The sequence below is a fragment of the Myxine glutinosa genome, chromosome 1 (assembly GCF_964187855.1).
Source record: "Myxine glutinosa chromosome 1, kmMyxGlut1.1, whole genome shotgun sequence".
In the NCBI taxonomy this organism is placed as follows: Eukaryota; Metazoa; Chordata; class Myxini; order Myxiniformes; family Myxinidae; genus Myxine; species Myxine glutinosa.
The window spans coordinates 289,827,794-289,847,127 of record NC_136261.1 but is presented as its reverse complement, the minus strand read 5'-3'; the positions used below and the strand labels follow the sequence as shown (position 1 = coordinate 289,847,127).

The window sequence follows — 19,334 nt, the reverse complement described above, 5'->3', positions numbered from 1 at the left end:
TATTCTTGCGGTGTATTTTATGCCTCTGCTGATGAAGCCGCCGGAGGCATTATGTTTTCGGGTTGTCCGTCCGGCTGTCCGGCCATGATAGGTTTTCGTCACCGCGATAACTTGAAAACGGCTGAAGGGATCTTTGTCAAACTTGGTACAGGTATGTATAATGGTGTAAAGATTAACTGATTCGATTTTGAGGTCAAAGGTCAAAGTCTGTAATATGTCTATAACCTGAGAATAGCTAAAGGTATCTAATTTAAATTTGGTACAGATATGTATAACTGGCAGAGTTACCCAGCGTTGCCCGGGAAATAAGAAATAAAGTCAGTCACACAATTTAGTTTTGTGTTCTTTTTATAGTCAGAGGAAGCCACGCCCCTTGGGCACGCCCTACTGCCACGCCCTGTTGTGATTGGTACTACGTACTCCGTAGTGACGTCTGGGGGCCTGGCTTCAGTGGTTGATGGCGGCTCGTCATGATGGCCGTGTGCTCTGTGAGAGCTTGGTATCGTCTTGAATAAACCACTTGAATTGAAGGAGATTCCTGAACTTACTACATGGTGGCAGCGCGGGATCGTGAAGAACAAGCAGTTTGACGTTTGGTCTTGTTTTTCTTTGCAGATTACCACAGCGGCACGTTCCATGTTTTTTCAATATGGCGAAGTTCCCGACAATGGACTGGTCCAGCTCGGAGCTGGCGGGGACCTTCAAGTTATTCAAGCAACGAATGAACTTGGTGCTGTCGGACGAGGGCATCGATACTAAAGCCAGACGGGCCATCAAGATTCAGATTGCTGTGGGAGACGAAAGACTGAGGCGGATCAATGCATCGACTCTGAGTGAGGATGATAAAAAGGATCCGGATAAATTATATAAATTATTCAAGGATCAGTTGGACATTCATGTAAACTTTCGGATTCACCGGCTGGAAATGATGAGATTTCGGCAGCAAGAAGGAGAGTCCATTGATGATTTCGTCAACCGATGCCGACGGAAGGGAAGGTTGTGCAATTTCTCCGAAGCAGAACTCTCGGAACGGATTATCGAGTTGATTGTTGCAAGCACCCCACATGATGATTTTCAAAAGCATCTGCTCGACCAGGAGGTCGGGTACGACATGGACCTGGTTTTAAGTGAGGGACGCAAGTACGAAGCAATGGTAATTGGAAAGCAGGCCATCCAGAAGATGGAAGGGCCTTCATCGTCTGTGAATGCCATGACACATCGACAAAAGTGCAAAAAGTGTGGACTATCTCATCCACCACGGAACTGCCCAGCATACATTGATTATTGTAAGTATTGTGGTGAACTGGGACACTGGGCCTGTTGTTGTGAAAATCCCAAACGAAGCACGAGATATGCTGATGGATACGAGTGGAGCCGCCATCCTGCAATGGGTGGAAGAGGCCATCGAGTCAGCAGAAGCAAGTTGAGAGGTATGCGTCGGGGAAGTAACAATAATGGGACCTCGGTGAATGAAGTGTCGGGGTATTGTACTGAAGGCGATGAAGACAGTTATGAAAGTGACACTGACGCATATGAACACACTAAGCCGTTTCACGTGATCAGGGTATCCGCACTGTGTATGAAGGAGACGAGGGATGAAGTGTACACATTGTTGAACATTGTATGCCCTGACATGAAAGGTGTATACAAACTGCAGTTGAAAGTGGATACAGGTGCGTCAGGGAATACTTTGCCAACGCGTATTGTGATGGACATGTTTGGAAACAAATGGATGTCAAAACTGACTCCACTTGGTGGGACCAAGCTCACTGCTTACAATGGCAGTGAGATCAAGTGTCACGGAATCCTAAAGCTCTTGTGTCGGTATAAAGACTCAGATTGGTTCAAGTACAGGTTCTATGTGGTTGAAGTACCTGGACCTGCAGTACTTGGACTACTAGTGTGTGAACGGCTCAACATCGTCACCATAAACAGCATTGCTGGGCAACGGAGGACATTGCTGAAGGCTGCACCTCCAGAATCAAGGATTGCGAAACCAATGCGCCACGAGGAACAGGCCTACAAGGTGAATTCCGTGGATGATTTGAAAAGGCTGTTCCCGGACAGGTTTGACTGCATTGGGAATTTTAAAGGAAAAGTGAGGCTTCATCTAAAGCCTGATGCAAAGGCATCGATTGACGCACCAAGGAAGTGTAGCGTTCACATCAAAGGGAAGTTGAAGGAGGAACTAATGAAAATGGAAAAACAGGGTATCATCAGGAAAGTGGACTATCATACGGATTGGTGCTCTTCCATCTGTAATAGTGTAAAGAAAGATGGGAGCTTGAGAGTATGTCTCGATCCGAAACGCCTGAACTCTTGGCTGAAGAGGTGTCCACATAAAATACCGACATTAGACGAGCTGAACCCAGAATTTGCTGACGCCATGATATTCTCAAAATTAGATGCTCCGGCTGGCTATTGGGCTGTGCATCTGGATGAGGAAAGCCAGGATTCGACCACAATCCGCACACCTTTTGGGCACTGGTGCTTCAAGAGATTGCCTTTTGGGTTATGTGTCAGCCAGGATCTGTTCCAGCAAGCCATGGACTGCATACTCGAGCAAGCACCAGGCTGTATTGGTATCTCCAATGATGTGGCAGTATCAGGACGAACTGAAGAGGAGCATGATCGTAATCTTCTGAACCTGATGAAAGTAGCACGAAGAGAGGGTCTGGTTTTCAACTCTTTGAAATGTATCATCAAGACCGACCATATCAACTTCTTCCGCTCGATCTACAGCAAACAAGGAATCTCACCTGATCCTGGGAAGATCTGCGACATCCGGAAGATGCCGTCAGTGCAGAATAAGGAAGACTTGAGCCGATTCATTGGACTGATGAACTATCTGTCACCACATATTCCCCACTTTGCGGATAAAGTGGCACCCTTCCGAGATTTACTGAAGAATGGAGTGCCATTCATGTGGCAGGAAGACCATCAGTTTGCATTTGAGCAACTGAAACAGAGTGTTGATGCAGATGCCTGTCTAACATACTATCATTATGACAAGGAGACAGTTTTGGAAGTAGATGCATCACAGAAGGGACTGGGTGCATGCCTTTTGCAGGATGACAAGCCTGTTGCTTTTGCGTCACGAACTCTGACACCCACTCAGTCTGCATATTCAAACATTGAACGAGAAACCCTGGCCCTTGTTGCTGGCATACAGAAGTTCCATACTTACGTGTTTGGGAAACGCTTCAAGGTATACACAGACCACAAACCATTGGTTATGATCATCAGCAAACCGCTTACAAGCGCCCCTCCACGGCTTCAGCGCCTTCTTGTGAAAATCCAAGGCTACGATTTTGATCTGGAGTATAAGGCCGGCCGTGAGATATTTCCCAACAGTCTTTCCCTTCCCTCCCAATTTCACACACGTTTCCCCATCCTCATTTTCCCTTTCGTCTTCACACAGGGAAAAGCACCAAGTTCGCACACCAACAATTAGATGTGAGAAACCATTAAAAATGAAAGAACTGTGGTGCTGCGCACACACGACTCGATTGCCAGAGAGGTAGGCCACAACGCGTTAATATAACAGAGTCTTTATTCAAAGCTCGTACTTCAGCACTGGGCGGGCTCGAGCTTAGAGCCCGCATATATGTCCCGAGGCCACGCCTAGTCCCCGGGCGTGGCCGTTCGGTCGGAAGGCGGGGCATGTGCTTTCGTTCCCCACCTGGACGCTCGCGCCACCCACTGGTGCGTGGAATTATTGCCCCTTGTGCCCGCCACACGCGCCCCACCAGAATTCCCGCGCACCTGAAGGGTGATTGCGGGGAAGCCGGATGACCCGGCCAAAACGCCCCCTGGCGATGGGTGCAGGGCTGGGGGGTATGCGGGACTGGGGAGTGCCGGGGGTCCGACCGCCAGGGAGCAGCCTCGACGCGGAGGCAGAGCTGCTTGCGGGGGGTGGTCCGGATCGAGGTGGGCTGGCTTGAGGCGGTCCACGGAGATGCGATCCGGCGCACCGCCGATGTCGATGGTGAAATATTTGTCCCCGGTCTCCAGCACGCGGAAGGGCCCGTCGTACGGGGGCCGTAGCGGTGCCCGGTGGGCGTCGTGCCGGACGAAGACGTACTTCGCCGTGCGAAGCTTCGGGGCGACATGGGAAGATGGGCAACCGTGGTGTGCCGTCGGCACCAGGGCGAACCTCTGGGCGGTCTCCTGCAGGGTGGAGCGCTGTTGCGCCGCGGACCAAGGAGCCGTGGAGTCGGGGATAAATTCGCCCGGTACCCGCAGCGGTTGTCCAAAGACCAGCTCCGCCGAGGACGCGCGCAGGTCATCCTTGGGCGCCGTCCTGAGGCCCAGCAGGACCCAGGGGAGCCTGTCGGCCCAGCTGCCGTCGCGGAGGCTGGCCCGGAGCGCGGCCTTCATCGAGCGATGAAAGCGCTCGCACAGGCCGTTGGCCTGGGGGTGGTAGGCCGTGGTGCGGTGCAGTTTGACGCCGAGCCCTTGAGCCACCATGCCCCAGAGCTCCGAGGTGAACTGGGGGCCACAGTCAGACGAGATGTCCGAGGGGGCACCGAACCGGGCAACCCACGTGGCGATGAAGGCGTGCGCCACATCAGCCGCAGACGTCGCCGCCAATGGCATGGCCTCTGGCCACCGTGTGGTGCGGTCCACCATGGTGAGGAGGTGGGTGAACCCCCGCGAGGGGGGCAGAGGTCCCACCAAGTCGACATGCACGTGGTCGAACCGCCGCTCAGGCACCATAAACGGGGCCAACGGTGCCTGGGTGTGGTGGTGGACCTTTGCGCGCTGGCACGCGAGGCACATCCTAGCCCAGTCGCGGACGTCCTTCCTGAGGCCATGCCAGACGAACTTCGCCATGACGAGCTTCTGGGATGCCTTCGTGCCCGGGTGGGACAGGCCGGGGATGGCGTCGAAAACTGGGCGCCGCCAGCCAGCGGGCATGATGGGGCGAGGCCGGCCGAGGGAGACGTCGCATAGGAGGGTCGCGCCCGCGGCGTCGAACAGCACCTCGGTGATGCGGAGGCCCGTGACAGCGGTCCGCAAGGCCTGGACGCTGGGGTCGGTGGTCTGGTCCTCCGCCATCCGGGTATAGTCGACCCCGAGGTGGACCGCGTGCACGACGGACCGGAAAAGGCAATCCGCCACCGGGTTGTCTTTACCCGCCACGTGACGGATGTCCATCGTGTACTCGGACACGGCAGAGAGGTGACGCTGCTGCCTTGCCGACCATGGCTCGGCGACCTTGGCCATCGCGAACACAAGGGGCTTGTGGTCGACTAAAGCCGTGAATGGGCGGCCCTCCAGCAGATGGCGTTCGTGTGGGACCGCCAGGTGGAGCCCGAGCAGCTAGCGGTCGAAGGTGCTATAGCAGCGTTCGTGCGGGTGAAGCTGCCGGCTGAAAAACGCCAGCGGTTGCCAAGCACCATGCACCCACTGCTCGTGCACCGCGCCCACCGCGTAGTCCGACGCGTCGGTGGTGAGGGCGATCGGTGCATCGGGCGCTGGGTGCGCCAGCATGGTGGCGTCGCCCAGGGCCAGCTTTGCGCCCGCAAACGTCGTGGCCATCAGCTCCGACCAGGCGGTCGGTCACCTTTGCCCGGCTTGCCCCGGAGGGCCTCGTGCAGGGGGCGGAGGAGCTGGGCGACGTGGGGCACGAAGCGGTGGTAAAAATTTACCATGCCCAGGAACTCCTGGAGCCCCTTGATCGTGCGGGGTCGCAGGAAATCCCTGACCGCCTCAACCTTGGCCGGTAAGACGGCCCCGTGCCTGGTGATGCGGTGCCCCAAGAAGTCGATGGTGGCGATGCCGAAACGGCACTTGGCGGGGTTGATTATTAGGCCATGCTGGCCCAGGCGTTCGAAAAGCGTGCGGAGGTGGAGCAGGTGCTCCTCCCGGGACGCGCTCGCGACTAGGATGTCGTCCAGGTAGACAAAGAGGAAAGGTAAGTCACGCAAGACGCTGTCCATAAGCCATTGGAACGCCTGGGCCGCATTCTTCAACCCGAAAGGCATTCTCAGGAACTCGAAGAGGCCGAAAGGGGTGATGATGGGCGTCTTCGGGACATCGTCCCGTTGGACGGGGACCTGGTGGTAGCCCCGGATGAGGTCCACCTTGGAAAACACGGTCGTGTTTGCCAACCGGGCGGAAAAGTCCTGGATATGCGGGACCGGGTAGCGGTCGGGGGTGGTGGCATCATTGAGCCGGCGGTAGTCCCCGCACGGCCGCCATCCCCCGCCGGGCTTCGGCACAATGTGCAGAGGAGAAGCCCAAGTGCTGTTGGGGCGCCGTACGATCCCCAGCCGCTCCAGCGTGGTGAACTCCACTTTCGCCACGGCGAGCTTCGTGGGTTCGAGTCGGCGGCCCGACCGTGGGTATATGGTGCTCCACCCCGTATTTAACGGCCACCGCTGAGAAGGTGGACCGTGTGAGGGCCGGGAAACTGGCTAGGTGGCGGGTAAAGTCGTTCGCTGCCGGAAGCGTGCAAACTAAACTCGCCCGGACGGAACCTTCCAGCAAGCCGTTTGGCGAGCCGCTCAGTGAGCCGATCAACGAGCCGCTCAGCAAACAAGCGAGCGAGCTGAAGGTTTCGGCCTGGACGAGCCGTCTGCGCTTCACGTCGACCAACAGCTCATTCGCACATAGGAGGTCCGCGCCCAGCAGAGCCATTGGCACGCTGGCGGTCACGAACGACCATTGAAAGCGCTGCCCTCCGAACCGCAGTGAGGCAACGCTTCCCGAATGTGCGGATGGGTGTACCATTGGCGGCAAGCAAAGCGTGGCCCCGGCCCGCGGTTTGCTTGTCGGACGCGGAGGCGGGGAGGACGCTTACCTGCGCTCCTGTGTCGCAAAGGAAACGGCGCCCGGACAAGGTGTCCGTGATGAAAAGGAGGCTGCCGGAATGGCCAACGCTCATGGCCGCAAGTGAGCGCCGGTCGTTTCCCAACCCGTCAAAAGAGCAGGGTGGCCGAACCTGGCATGGTAGTAGCACCAGGTTTGCGGCGGTAACGGCCGTGGCGGCCATGCCGGCGGCGGTGGTGGTGGCGGCGGCGGTAGTGGACGGGGCGTAACAGCGGCCACGAGGGAAACCGGGGGCGCTGGAGCCTCCGCACCGGGATCCACTACGGCAGCACCGTACACCGACCGTGTGTCACAGGCCGCGAAATACTTGTCGGCCTCTTCGGCCAGGGCGCGGGGTTCCTTTATGTTGGAACCGGCCAGCGCGAGGCGTACCTGTGCAGGTAGCTGGCGTAGGAAAAGTGCTCGGAATAAAAAATCCGGGGGCTGGTCTCCAAGCAGGGACAGCATGGAATCCATCCGGACAGATGGTCGTGTGTCGCCGAGGGCAGGAAGGTCCAGGAGGCGGTCGGCCCGTTCGATCTCCGTGAGCCCGAACGTGGCGATGAGGAGACGTTTGAGCGCCTCGTACTTGTTGTCGCCCGGTGGGCGCCGAAGGATGGACACGACTCAGACGGCAGTGCCGGGCCCGAGGGTGGCGACCACGTGGTAGTACCGGGTCTCGTCCGCCGTTATGCCTCGGAGTTGGAATTGAGCTTCGGCCTGCAAAAACCAAACGTCGGCTTGCGCTTCCCAGAACTCCGGGAGTTTGACTGCGACGGCGTTGGTAGCCATGGCGCGTTTGGTGGTCAGCAACGGCTGAACCAATCGGGGTCACCAGAGTGGTGCTGCGCACACACGACTCGATTGCCAGAGAGGTAGGCCACAACGCGTTGGTATAACAAAGTCTTTTTCAAAGCTCGTACTTCAGCACTGGGCGGGCTCGAGCTTAGAGCCCGCATATATGTCCCGAGGCCACGCCTAGTCCCCGGGCGTGGCCGATCGGTCGGAAGGCGGGGCATGTGCTTTCGTTCCCCGCCTGGACGCTCGCGCCACCCACTGGTGCGCGGAATTATTGCCCCTTGTGCCCGCCACAGAACACACTATTCCAATGTGCTGCAATCAACTGAATATTGATTGTAATAATCAATTCAAAATAATTTGAATTTAAAATAATAATATTTAAAAGAAAAATAATCAATCAACAAATGCAAGGCAGGTTTATTTGGGTCAAATCGCCATTTGCCAGACATTTGTTTTCCTTTAGTCAATAGACTTCTTATGCTGGATGAATGACTCTTGAGGACGTTTGTCATCTTGGGGTGCAAAATAAATTTTAAAAGGTTAAAGCAGAAAAGTTCCATTAAAACATTTTTTTTTTTTTTATTTAAATAAATCAGGAATTTAAATTTTGGATTTTTTATTCGGCCTTGAATCATAATTTCTTTGCTTCATCGGTGAGAATCAACATTCGCAACACATTCACACGGCCTGCAACTGTGAACGTGGTCGTTATGAGATTACCGAGAAGGTGTTAATACTCAGTTGTTTTGATTTATTTGTTTAACACAATCCATCCCCACCACCTCCTCTGCTGTAAAAGTTATTTCTCCATTAAAAGGGAAACGAGGACAACATAAAACCAAATAGAAAAATCTGACATTGACATCTCCTGAAGATCGAAAGTTTGTTTTAATGGGGACATGTCCTGTAAACGAGATTTGGTCAGATAGGATGGCATAGACTTAGGCGGGTTATCGCCATGAGCCCCAGAACAATTCCCAAATTCCATCACCTTCAGTCAAAATGCCATCCGGTTTGTGAAAGACTTGTTCCCTGGACATTCCCATAAGAATATGAGAGCAATTGGGCTTATCAAGCAATTAGTTGGAGGATATCGAAGAAGAAGAAGAGAAAGGAAACACCACGTGCGCCAACATACTCCGGGTGGAAGTGGTGGTGTGGTAGTAGTAGTATAATAATGATTATGGTCATGATGATAAAATAATTTAAACTAGAAAGAGCAATCAGAGATTGCAGACCCTCGCCAGGACGTGTTTTCAGTGGTTTTTTAAGGCTTTCGTGTTGAAACAAATATGGTGGCCGAACCACATGACCGATGTCATCATTATTTTTTTTTTCTCCACCAATTTATGCCTACATGATGATTAAATTTCTTTTTATTAAGAAATTTAATCTTGATCGGATGAAGTTTTGTACATGCCGAATTATGACGTCATAATGGAGGCACCTATGACATCATTAACATTTTATTCCCCATGGAGTTATTTCCAATGAGCCATGTCTCAATTTTTTCTATGCAGCACATTCGGAGATAGAGGTGTAAAGTTTTTCGGTTTTTCCAAAATGGCCCCATACCACGTGATCTATGACGTCATAATTATCATTTAAAAATTCTACAGGTGGAGTTGCACCTTTGGTGAAAATTTCCAGGCAATCGGATGAACGGTTTCAGAGAAAATCACATTTATTCTGTGTGGGCGAACAAACAGACAGACAGACAGAGAGACATAGACAAACGGACTCAAATGCAATACCCTCTCCTCTGGCGAGGTTAACAAAGAGAAAAAGATAGAATGTCGTAGCCCGCGTTGTTTTAGGAATTTTGCTGTATGGAGTCAAAGGCCGTTAGTCAGCCATTTTGGTCGGATTAAAAAACAAGACCTTCTGCAGATGTACAGTCTCGTGTATTGTCTTTGTGGTAAGTTTGAAAGAAATCGGTCCATACATCTGAGATATGGTTGTGGACAGGCTGACGGACATACGGAACCCGGACGGAAGGACAAAGTCCAACGGGGGCTAAAAATTGTGGCGCTCCTAAAAGTTTCAGGTTAACACTTATAAATATTGATTTACATTGACCGACTCAGAAAGTTTTCCCACAACATTATACGAGGACATGAAAAACACTGCAACACATTGAAAATCCTATTATATTTCGTTCCCTTCCATTCTGCTCTCGCTCTTCCACGAGCCTTGATGAAAACCTGCAATAAAAAAAAAGCCGAATTAACTTGTTCCTCCTTTTTACGACTTTATACTCCCGAGTGAGGACCCCTTGGGCTTCCAGTGAAGAACAACTAAACTGTCCATGGTTGAGTTTTTTTGGTGGAGGAAATCTAGGTTACTAAACCTCAAACATTTGTGATGAACGAATCATGTTGATGATTTTAAAAAGTTCTGTTAAATACGTGAAATGAAATTCAGATTGAAAAGTATTTCTCAATTTGTGTAGATTCTACGCCTGATGTTTCACGAACTGACCAACTTTCATTCACTATTCGGTACGTTTCACCATCTTGTGAAGCAGTAGATCGCATCTTGCATTTTCTGGCCACCAGTAGTCACACAGGAGAAAGTATGTGTGATCATGTGATGGACACTGAAAAACACTGAACATTGATATTCAGAATTATTGTCTGGGACAATGTTACGACAACCCGGCCAATATGTCTTGCAAATGCCAAGGTCTCCAAAGAAGAATGAAGGATGTAAATGAATTGATCGATGACATACCCTGTGCTGCACCTTCGCTTAACTTGATTGGAGCAAACAGTGTCAGCTGTTGTTTGGAGGTAATTAATTTATTTGGATTGTTGGACGAACTGTATGCATTTTCTGCCACATCGACACATTGTTGGGCTGTTTTGACAAAGGGCTTTGACAAAAATCCCCCTTTTGTATTTGAGGTCTGGAGTGCGGGATCCCGATTTAGAATAGTTCATTACCGGCGCGTATTTTCCTGTCTTTGCTTTCCATTTAATAATGGAAATAATCGTTTCCCATTAATCGTACACTTTTCAAAATCCAATCTCACCACTCCCCTCCAAATCTTCCCCATCACCCCTTCCCTCCAAAACTACCCCATCACCCCTCCCCTCCAAAACTTCCCCATCACCCCTCCCCTCCAAATCTACCGCCTTGCCCCTCCACTCCAAAACTTCCCCACCACCCATCTCTTTCAAATCTTCCCCCTTGCCCCTCCCCTCCAAATCCTCCCCATCGCCCCTTCCCTCCTAAACTCCCCCCACACCCCTCCCCTCCGAGACTCTCCCTCACTCCTCCCCTCCGAAACTCCCCTCTCACCCCTCCTCCTCAAAGCGTCCTCCCCGCTTCTTCCCCCTTCCAACTTTCACCTTCATCTCCCCCAACCTTCTGCCTCGCTCTTCCCCCTCCTCAAATAACACCTCACTGTGCCTCACCCAATCACCATCAAACCTTTTGTCCGCCCCATTCTTCCCTTTCTCCAAGCTATTCTGAAATCTCTGACACACCTTCAACAGCTCTCCCTACCTCTTCCTCCTCTTCCACATCTTACCCTACCCCTCCACCCCCCGTTCTGTATCCGATGGTCCCCCTTCCTCTTCATTAACGGTATGGACCTCAAACATCCGGCGCCTTCGCTCAAATTTGACTGATCTCTCCATACAGGTTCCTTCTGACAAACCATCAGCCCACGGGTCCTACCAATCCTGTTCTTCCGCTCTTTCACTCCCTCTCTCTGTTCTCTTCACCCTCTCTTTTGCTTAAGGTCATCTGCCATCTGCTTGGAAATCAGCCAACATCACTGCTTTGCACAAAAAAGGTGCAAAAACAGATCCTAGCAAATACAGACCAATCAACCTTCTCCCAATTATCAGCAAAGTCATGGAATCCATCATTGCTTCAGATATGAAATCTTTCCTCTTCTCCAATGGCTTGATCTCTGATCATCAATTTGGGTTCAGACCTGGTCACTCTACTCTGGACATGCTGCTTCTGCTTTCTCAACAATGGATGGAGGTCCTCAATGCCGAACAGGAAATTAGAGCTGTCTCCCTCGACATATCACGTGCCTTCGATACGGTCTGGCACCCCGCTCTGCTCACCAAACTCTCCTCCTTTGGTATCCATGGAAATCTCCACGCATGGCTGGCGGACTTCCTCTCTAGTCATAGTCAATGTGTGGCCCTGAATGGGTTTCTCTCATCTCCTCTTCCTGTTCAGGCTGGAGTTCCCCAAGGCAGTGTTCTGGGCCCTGTGCTTTTTCTGGTCTTCATCAATGATCTCTCTGACTCTCTCGAAAATCCTCGATCTCTTTGCTGATGACTCTACTCTCTGTCGCTCCATTCCTCATCCCTCAGATCGGCAGTCTGCAGCCTCCTCACTCTCTGCAGACCTGGACAAAATCACAGATTGGGCAAACAAGTGGAACATGTCTTTCAATCCTGACAAATGTCACACTCTTACGATGTCTCTCCGAAAAGACCGAATGGACAAACCTCCCATCCACTTTCTGAATAATCCTCTCCAAGAAGTTCTGTCACTCAAGCTTTTGGGTCTCACTATCTGCCATGATCTTTCCTGGGAAAACCACATTTCAAATCTGGCCTCCAAAGCCAGTCGCCGACTGGGCATCCTCCGTCGTGCGAAGTCCTTCGTTGGCACACCTGAGCTCCTCACCTCATACAAGGCTTTCATCCGCAGCTCAATGGAATACTGCTCTCCCCTCTGGGCTGGTGCTCCTGCCTCACACCTAGCTCGTCTTCATGCTGTTGAAACCAAAGCGTTCAGAATCATTGGAATCTCCCACGATGAAGCTAACTCCAAGGGCCTTTCACTCACTCACTGCAGGCAGGTTGGTGGCCTTTCCATCTTCTACCGACTCCTCTCTGGCCTTGCCCCCCCAGCTCTCTCTGGGCTCTATCCCCCAAATATTCCTACAGGTCGCACAAGATCTGCCTGCAACCCTCTTATGGTTAAACTGCCAAAATCAAGACTCTCTGCTCACCTTCACTCCTTCATTCCTATTTTCTCCCACCTCTGGAACAAACTCCCTCACTCTCTTCAATCCCACTCCACCCTCCAGGTCTTTAAAACAGCTGTTCACCACCATCTCTTATCTTCCCCCATCCAAAACCTTGATCTTTTCTACCCCCGCTAATTTCACCCCAAATCCACTTTTTTGAAATACCAACTTCTGTCCTGGAAGTCCCTGGTGTACTTGTGTTTTATACTTCTCCCACCCCCCTCCTCCCCCCCTTCCCACGCCTCCTCCCCCCAAGCCCTCTCCCTCCCACACATCTCCCTGCTCTAAAATGTTGTGTCTGTGCGCTTCCCCTTCTCTCCCCATCTTGTCTTCCGCTCCCTCTTTTTATATATTTTGTTTGTCTGGTTGATTTGTTTGTGAAATAAATGTTAGCTCTTTAACGAGCCTCGATTCAGTATACAAAAACAAAAACAAAAATCGTATTCTTTTCTGTATGTACCTGAACGCAGTTTCCTGTTTGATTTTAATAGATAAGGCTGCGGGGCTCTCGTCGTTCCCCTCCATCCTGCGCGCTTTGGTTTTGGAATCCGCTATTGAGTTAAAGCCTCGGGAGTTAAAGCCTCGTAATCGGCAATCCGCAACTCTGATGTTAATTGGAGTTGCGTGACAAAACTCCAAATGAAACAAGCGAATTTTGACATGAAACACTGCCAACAACATGATGGTGCTGCCATGCTGAGTCAACAAAAGTACTTTGCCTCGACTACAAAACAACTCATGAAAAACTCAGAGAGTTTGTGCATACTGAGGATGTACCTGGCACTATCAAATCAGAAGCAAATAGTTTAATTGCTGGCTTGGAGAAATTGAAACAGGATTTTTGGCAGAAATGTGGAATTGAATACATTCTCGCTTCGAGAAAGTGATAATTGCTCGGCAAAACAAGGCTGGTCTTGGCTTTACGGATAAGGTGGCTGGCTTGAAATCTTAGGGTCTTGAGTTTGAGCCCCTGCCGTGCCAATGAAAGAATTCCAGGTGGGTTGTCTCAGCCTGTCATCCTTCTGAGGTCGACAAAATGAGTACCAGCTAACTGGTAATGGGGGCACTGCATCAGCGGCACAGCCAGTGGTCCACCAGAAAATGATGCAACCAGCAGCCAGGGCTGCATATGAACTACCATCACTCTGCAAAATTAAACCATTAATTTGCTCACAGCCACATCGCTGTTGGAATTCCTCTGAATTCCTTGTCATTCTACGTGAAAAGCTCAATGATATTGAAGATGTTCAATGAACCCATCTATGGGTCGAGGGGATTAATTCGTCCATAAGGAATGGCTCTTCGTGAGTGAGGTACAAATGGCAATTCATCAAATACCTTAATGGTGCTTTCCCACAATCACCGTCAAGGCTGACTTATGTGTTTGTGCTGATTTGTTCACCAAGTCAACACACCCTTTATTTCCTGAAATCCTCCTGCTGAAATAGCAACCCTCACAGACAAGCCCGGATTATCGACTGTGCCTGAGGTGCACAGGCCAAGGGGCCATTCATCTTCGGCGTCACTCAAACTTTGCCTTTTTCACCTTTTCACTTTTATTCATCATTTATCAGATAACTGCCACGCAGGAAGTATGTTAGCAACTCTGGTAGTATGTAAATACCTTTGTATTTCAGCCATATTTGTGTATGTGATAATTGGATGGCCTCTGAACATGTAATGCATTCGGTAAATGTAATAATGAAACATTTCCTCACTATAGGTTGTAATTGTTACTTATTAGCACAGTGTAGGTGGTGAAGGACTGAAGGTCAATTCATGAAACAACTTCTAATAAATCCATTGATTAGTGAACATTTTTCTTGAACTATTAGGAATGCTCTCTTTGTAAAACATTTTAAACAGGAATGGCATTCGATAGAGCATTTTCCTCTGCTAAGCTGAACAATTTACGTTGTGTCGCCTTATGATAGGCCCAATATGCATTCCGACCTTAACCAAAATCTAATTGGTTTGTTCTCGTCACCGACCTAACTCGTCCACCAAGTTTTCTGATCAATTCGTCCTTGTCACACACCAAACCTGTCCAAGAAGTTTCGTCCAAATCCGTCCATAACTTTTTGAGATGTCCTACTCACAGACAGACAAAGACAGACAGGGTTGAAAACATAACTTATAAACATAATGCATCATGCTATGGGGCCGTCCACCTCCGGTGGCAGAGGTAATGACCCACATGCTTGCTCTCAAGCAAGAAAAAGGCATCATTTTGTGGATGGGGCTCTATTAACTGGTTTTTTCAAAAAAAAAAACAAAGAAAACAAGGAACACAAATGTTAAGTAATTTATTGCATGGATCACAGCATTAGATTTGACATTGTGAACCAGATGTAGATTACTTACTGAATTTTTTTATTTTAAATCAGCACACTAAATTTCAGCTTTAATGCTATAAAAATGGGGAAAGTACAGTAAAAACAGCTAAAAGGTCATACTTCCCTTTCCCTGCAAAAGAAACAAACAATTAAATAACCTGGGGTGGGGGGGGGGGGGGGGGGTAGGGGAAACAAAATAAGGTACGCAAGATTGCCTTGAAAAAAGCTCATGCTGACCCAGGAGGAAAACCAAATCAGTGGCATATACAGAGAACTATTCATATTCACAACCAGTTAAAAGGAAAAATGCTGAGCAAAATAGTTTACAGGACCGAGCGTGCAAAAGTGGGGAAGTTTTCACATCTCCTTTTGCAAAGAACAAAGGAGAACAGATATAACAAAGAGGCTGTTGCGCAAGTCACCGTAAACAAAAGATAGCCTTGAGTTATCCTTAACCCCGAGCTGCTCTACCAATTTTAGAAAAAGACATGACATCTATTTTAAAATACATATGAAAATTCTAATTTCAAGAAATGCAAAAGCAAAGCATTCCTCATTAGGCAAAGATCTTCAAAAAAGCAGGTGTTACAAACCTCCAAAGTATGAACAAAAATTGTATCTTACAACAGCAAAATATCATAGTAGTATTAGCAGTAGTAGTTGTAGTAATAGTAGTTGTAATTATTGGTGTTGCAGTCGAAATCAAAACTCCACTGAGTTTCTTGGAGATAATGTTCTTATCGGGCAAAAAATTGAGGTCTGAAAAATCTTACTCTCGACGCCCCTTCCCTGGGTTTGCTTGTAAACTGTATGAGTAGCGGGGTGTCAATAGTCCAGACTAATTCTTATGTCACCGACTCTTGTGACCGAGCAGTAGAACTAAAGAAAAGGCAACGGGAACAAAATCCATGCCTCGGGGACTTGCACAGTTCTGTGGTTGCCTTCACCCCCTACATCCCAACCAAATGCTAACTCGTGTTCAATACCACGTTGCTATTTTCCCCTCAAACATTATGAACTCGTCTTTTAATTTCACTTCCAAAGTCTCCCTCACGCCTCTACCACACCTCTGCAATGCAAAACAATTCACCTTGTTTTTGTCAAGCTTTTCTGGCTTGCAACAAGGTTTAAATGCCTTTTTATAAAGTCAAATATGTTTTAGTGTCAAGTCACATCAATTGTAATTTGAAAGGGGAGGGGATGGGGGCGGTGTAACTATTTTATTGTAAAGTCATACCATAAAGTGACAAAAAAAATTAAAGCACCAAATAAACATTCTCAACTACTCGTTCTTTTCTTCCTTAATAAGAGAAACCCTTCAAATTTAAGCAGAAAAAAGGAAAAAAAACATGTGGCTCAAAGCTGGAAACCATCATGAGATGAGTGTAAGCGCACATGAATGAGGCATCTTCATTTGCTGCGTTTGGAGTTCAAAACATTGCAGGCAGAATGTAAAGCCTCAAAACTCGACATCTGCATGCATGGGAGGAAAATGTGAAAAGATCAAAAATACATTGGGGGAAAGTGCCATCCAAAATAAATTAATAAATAAAATCAGGACAAAATCAACAAAGGAGCAGAAACAAAATACGTAGGTCATAAATCAAGTCAATATAGTAATTATTCTCAGACCTAACTTTTACTCATTAAAATACAGGACTTTCAAAATGATTTTGTGAATGGTAACGAGGCCTTTCACGCATGTGCTGTGTATGCGATTTCAGTGACTTGGTTTTACTAGTGTAGGCACTTTTAACCTGCAGTTGCTAGCGCAAAATTAAATTCAAATAATCTTTTAAACATAATTCTTTTTTTTACATGAAAATCGGACTCATGGAAATATGAGAAATATCTATGGATGCAAGTTGTCAAGTTCCTACCATTTCATGTTAATGTGAGGACACACACACACACACACACACACACACACACACACACACACACACACACACACACACACACACACACACACACACACACACACCTTTTGGCAGTAGATGCAAAAATGTCATATAATTTATTTTGTGGACACAGGAACCAAACAAACTTTTGTTATAACAGCCCTCACACAGCTCCCACTCCCCCCCTTAAACATTTTAAACCAGATAAATCCTTCCCATCGGTGTTCAGAAGCACCCAAAGCAGATATTGTGTCACCTTCAGGGTGCCCCGAACGCCGCTGTCTCTCGGGTTTGCTGTGCCTGCGTGCCGAGCATTCTGGGGCGGCCAACTTCATTTTGAAAGTCCCGCATTAGCCAAAGGACATAGTTTTAGAAAGACTATTCAGTTTGTATCTCACATCTTTTCTACAAGTTTTAAAACGGTTCAGGCTGGATTTGTAACATCTTAATGAAGCAGGAAAATACAGGCTGAATTAAAAAAACAAAAAAAACAGAGCAAAAAAAGTTCCTTCAAATTAACTGCACAATCTTGGTTCTGGCTTCTACTAATGGGAAACGTGGCATTTGATTCTACCTTGATATATGAACTGGTTCGGAACTTGCTTATGGATAGAAGGCAACAATAATAAGACAATAATTTTTAATGTATTAACATAATCTCACCCTAAAAATCATGAGCCAGAATTCTCAGAGGCCCGAAGGACGGAACTGCTTCCACGGAAAGAGGCCGTTAACATGTCCTTCCTTTGATCCTCAATGGCAGAGGTCAGCTGCTCACCACAATCATCTTTCAAAATATCCTCAGTGTTTACAGCATAATGAACTCGCTTGGACACTCCTGGAGTGATGTTCTCTTGCTGTTTTCCACATCCTTGGGCAGTTGCATTGGCACTAGCCCCACCTTCTTCCTCCTCGGAATCTCCCATTTCACGCTTCCGTTTAAGGCAGTTTTCAAGCCCATTAATATGCTGTGTTGTTGCCTGGAGAAATACGTGATCATTAAATGGAATTCCAAAAATACTCAAAATGACAACAATTACAGTGATAGCCTAGTGATAAAGCGATTTGGCTGGCTTCCCATACATTTTGGGTTAAATTTCAACTGAAGTTGGACATATTAAGGATTTGGACTCTAAGCTTCTGGAAATTCAGGAGAATTACAATGTGTATTTTTTTATTTTTTTTGTATACTGAATCGAGGCTCGTGAAAGAGCTAACATTTACTTCACAAACAAATCAACCAGACAAACAAAATATATAAAAAGAGGGAGCGGAAAACAAGATGGGTAGAGAAGGGGAAGCACACAAACACAACATTTGAGAGCAGGGAGATGTGTGGAAGGGAGAGGGCTTGGGGGGAGGAGGCGTGGGAAGGGGGGGGGGGGGGAGGGAGAAGTATAAAACACAAGGACACCAAGAACTTCCAGGACAGAAGTTACTATTTCAAAAAAGTGGAATTGGGGTGAAATTAGCGGGGGTAGAAAAGATCAAGGTTTTGGAAGGGGGAAGATAAGAGATGGTGGTGAACAGCTGTTTTAAAGACCTGGAGGGTGGAGTGGGCTTGAAGAGAGTGAGGGAGTTTGTTCCAGAGGCGGGAGAAAAGAGGAATGAGGAGTGAAGGTGAGCAGAGAGTCTTGATTTTGGCAGTTTGACCATAAGAGGGTTGCAGGCAGATCTTGTGCGACCTGTAGGAATATTTGCGGGACAGAGCCCAGAGAGAGCTGGGGGGGGGGGGGCAAGGCCAGAGAGGAGTCGGTAGAGACAGAAAGACCACCAACCTGCCTGCGGTGAGTGAGTGAGAGGCCCTTGGAGTTAGCTTCATCGCGGGAGATTCCAATGATTCTGAATGCTTTGGTTTCAACAGCGTGAAGACGAGCTAGGTGAGAGGCAGGAGCACCAGCCCAGAGGGGAGAGCAGTATTCCATTGAGCTGCGGATGAAAGCCTTGTATGTGGTGAGGAGCTCAGGTGTGCCAAGGAAGGACTTCGCACGACGGAGGATGCCCAGTCGGCGACTGGCTTTGGAGGCCAGATTTGAAATGTGGTTTTCCCAGGAAAGATCATGGCAGATAGTGAGACCCAAAAGCTTGAGTGACAGAACTTCTTGGAGTGGATTATTCAGAAAGTGGATGGGAGGGTTGTCCAGTCGGTCTTTTCGGAGAGACATCGTAAGAGTGTGAGATTTGTCAGGATTGAAAGACATGTTCCACTTGTTTGCCCAGTCTGTGATTTTGTCCAGGTCTGCAGAGAGTGAGGAGGCTGCAGACTGCCGATCTGAGGGATGAAGAATGGAGCGACAGAGAGTAGAGTCACCAGCAAAGAGATACAGAGGATTTTCAAGAGAGTCAGAGAGATCATTGATGAAGACCAGAAAAAGCACAGGGCCCAGAACACTGCCTTGTGGAACTCCAGCCTGAACAGGAAGAGGAGATGAGAGAAACCCATTCAGGGCCACACGTTGACTACGACTAGAGAGG

At 48.7% G+C, this 19,334-nt stretch overlaps 1 protein-coding gene across 3 annotated transcripts in view; it reads right to left on the bottom strand.

The window, feature by feature from the left end:
* Nucleotides 1–14,911: 14,911 nt before the first annotated feature.
* Nucleotides 14,912–19,334, bottom strand: part of LOC137438801 (lysine-specific demethylase 5D) — a 153,230-nt gene continuing 148,807 nt past the window's right edge. For all 3 annotated transcript variants that reach the window (XM_078767342.1, XM_068134172.2, XM_068134180.2), the window contains 2 exons: nt 17,523–17,839; nt 14,912–16,431 (listed from right to left, as the gene is read on the bottom strand). In XM_078767342.1, the coding sequence (XP_078623468.1) occupies nt 17,531–17,839 (309 nt within the window). In that variant the 3' untranslated portion in view covers nt 14,912–16,431; nt 17,523–17,530. The remainder of the gene's footprint in view (nt 16,432–17,522; nt 17,840–19,334) is intronic.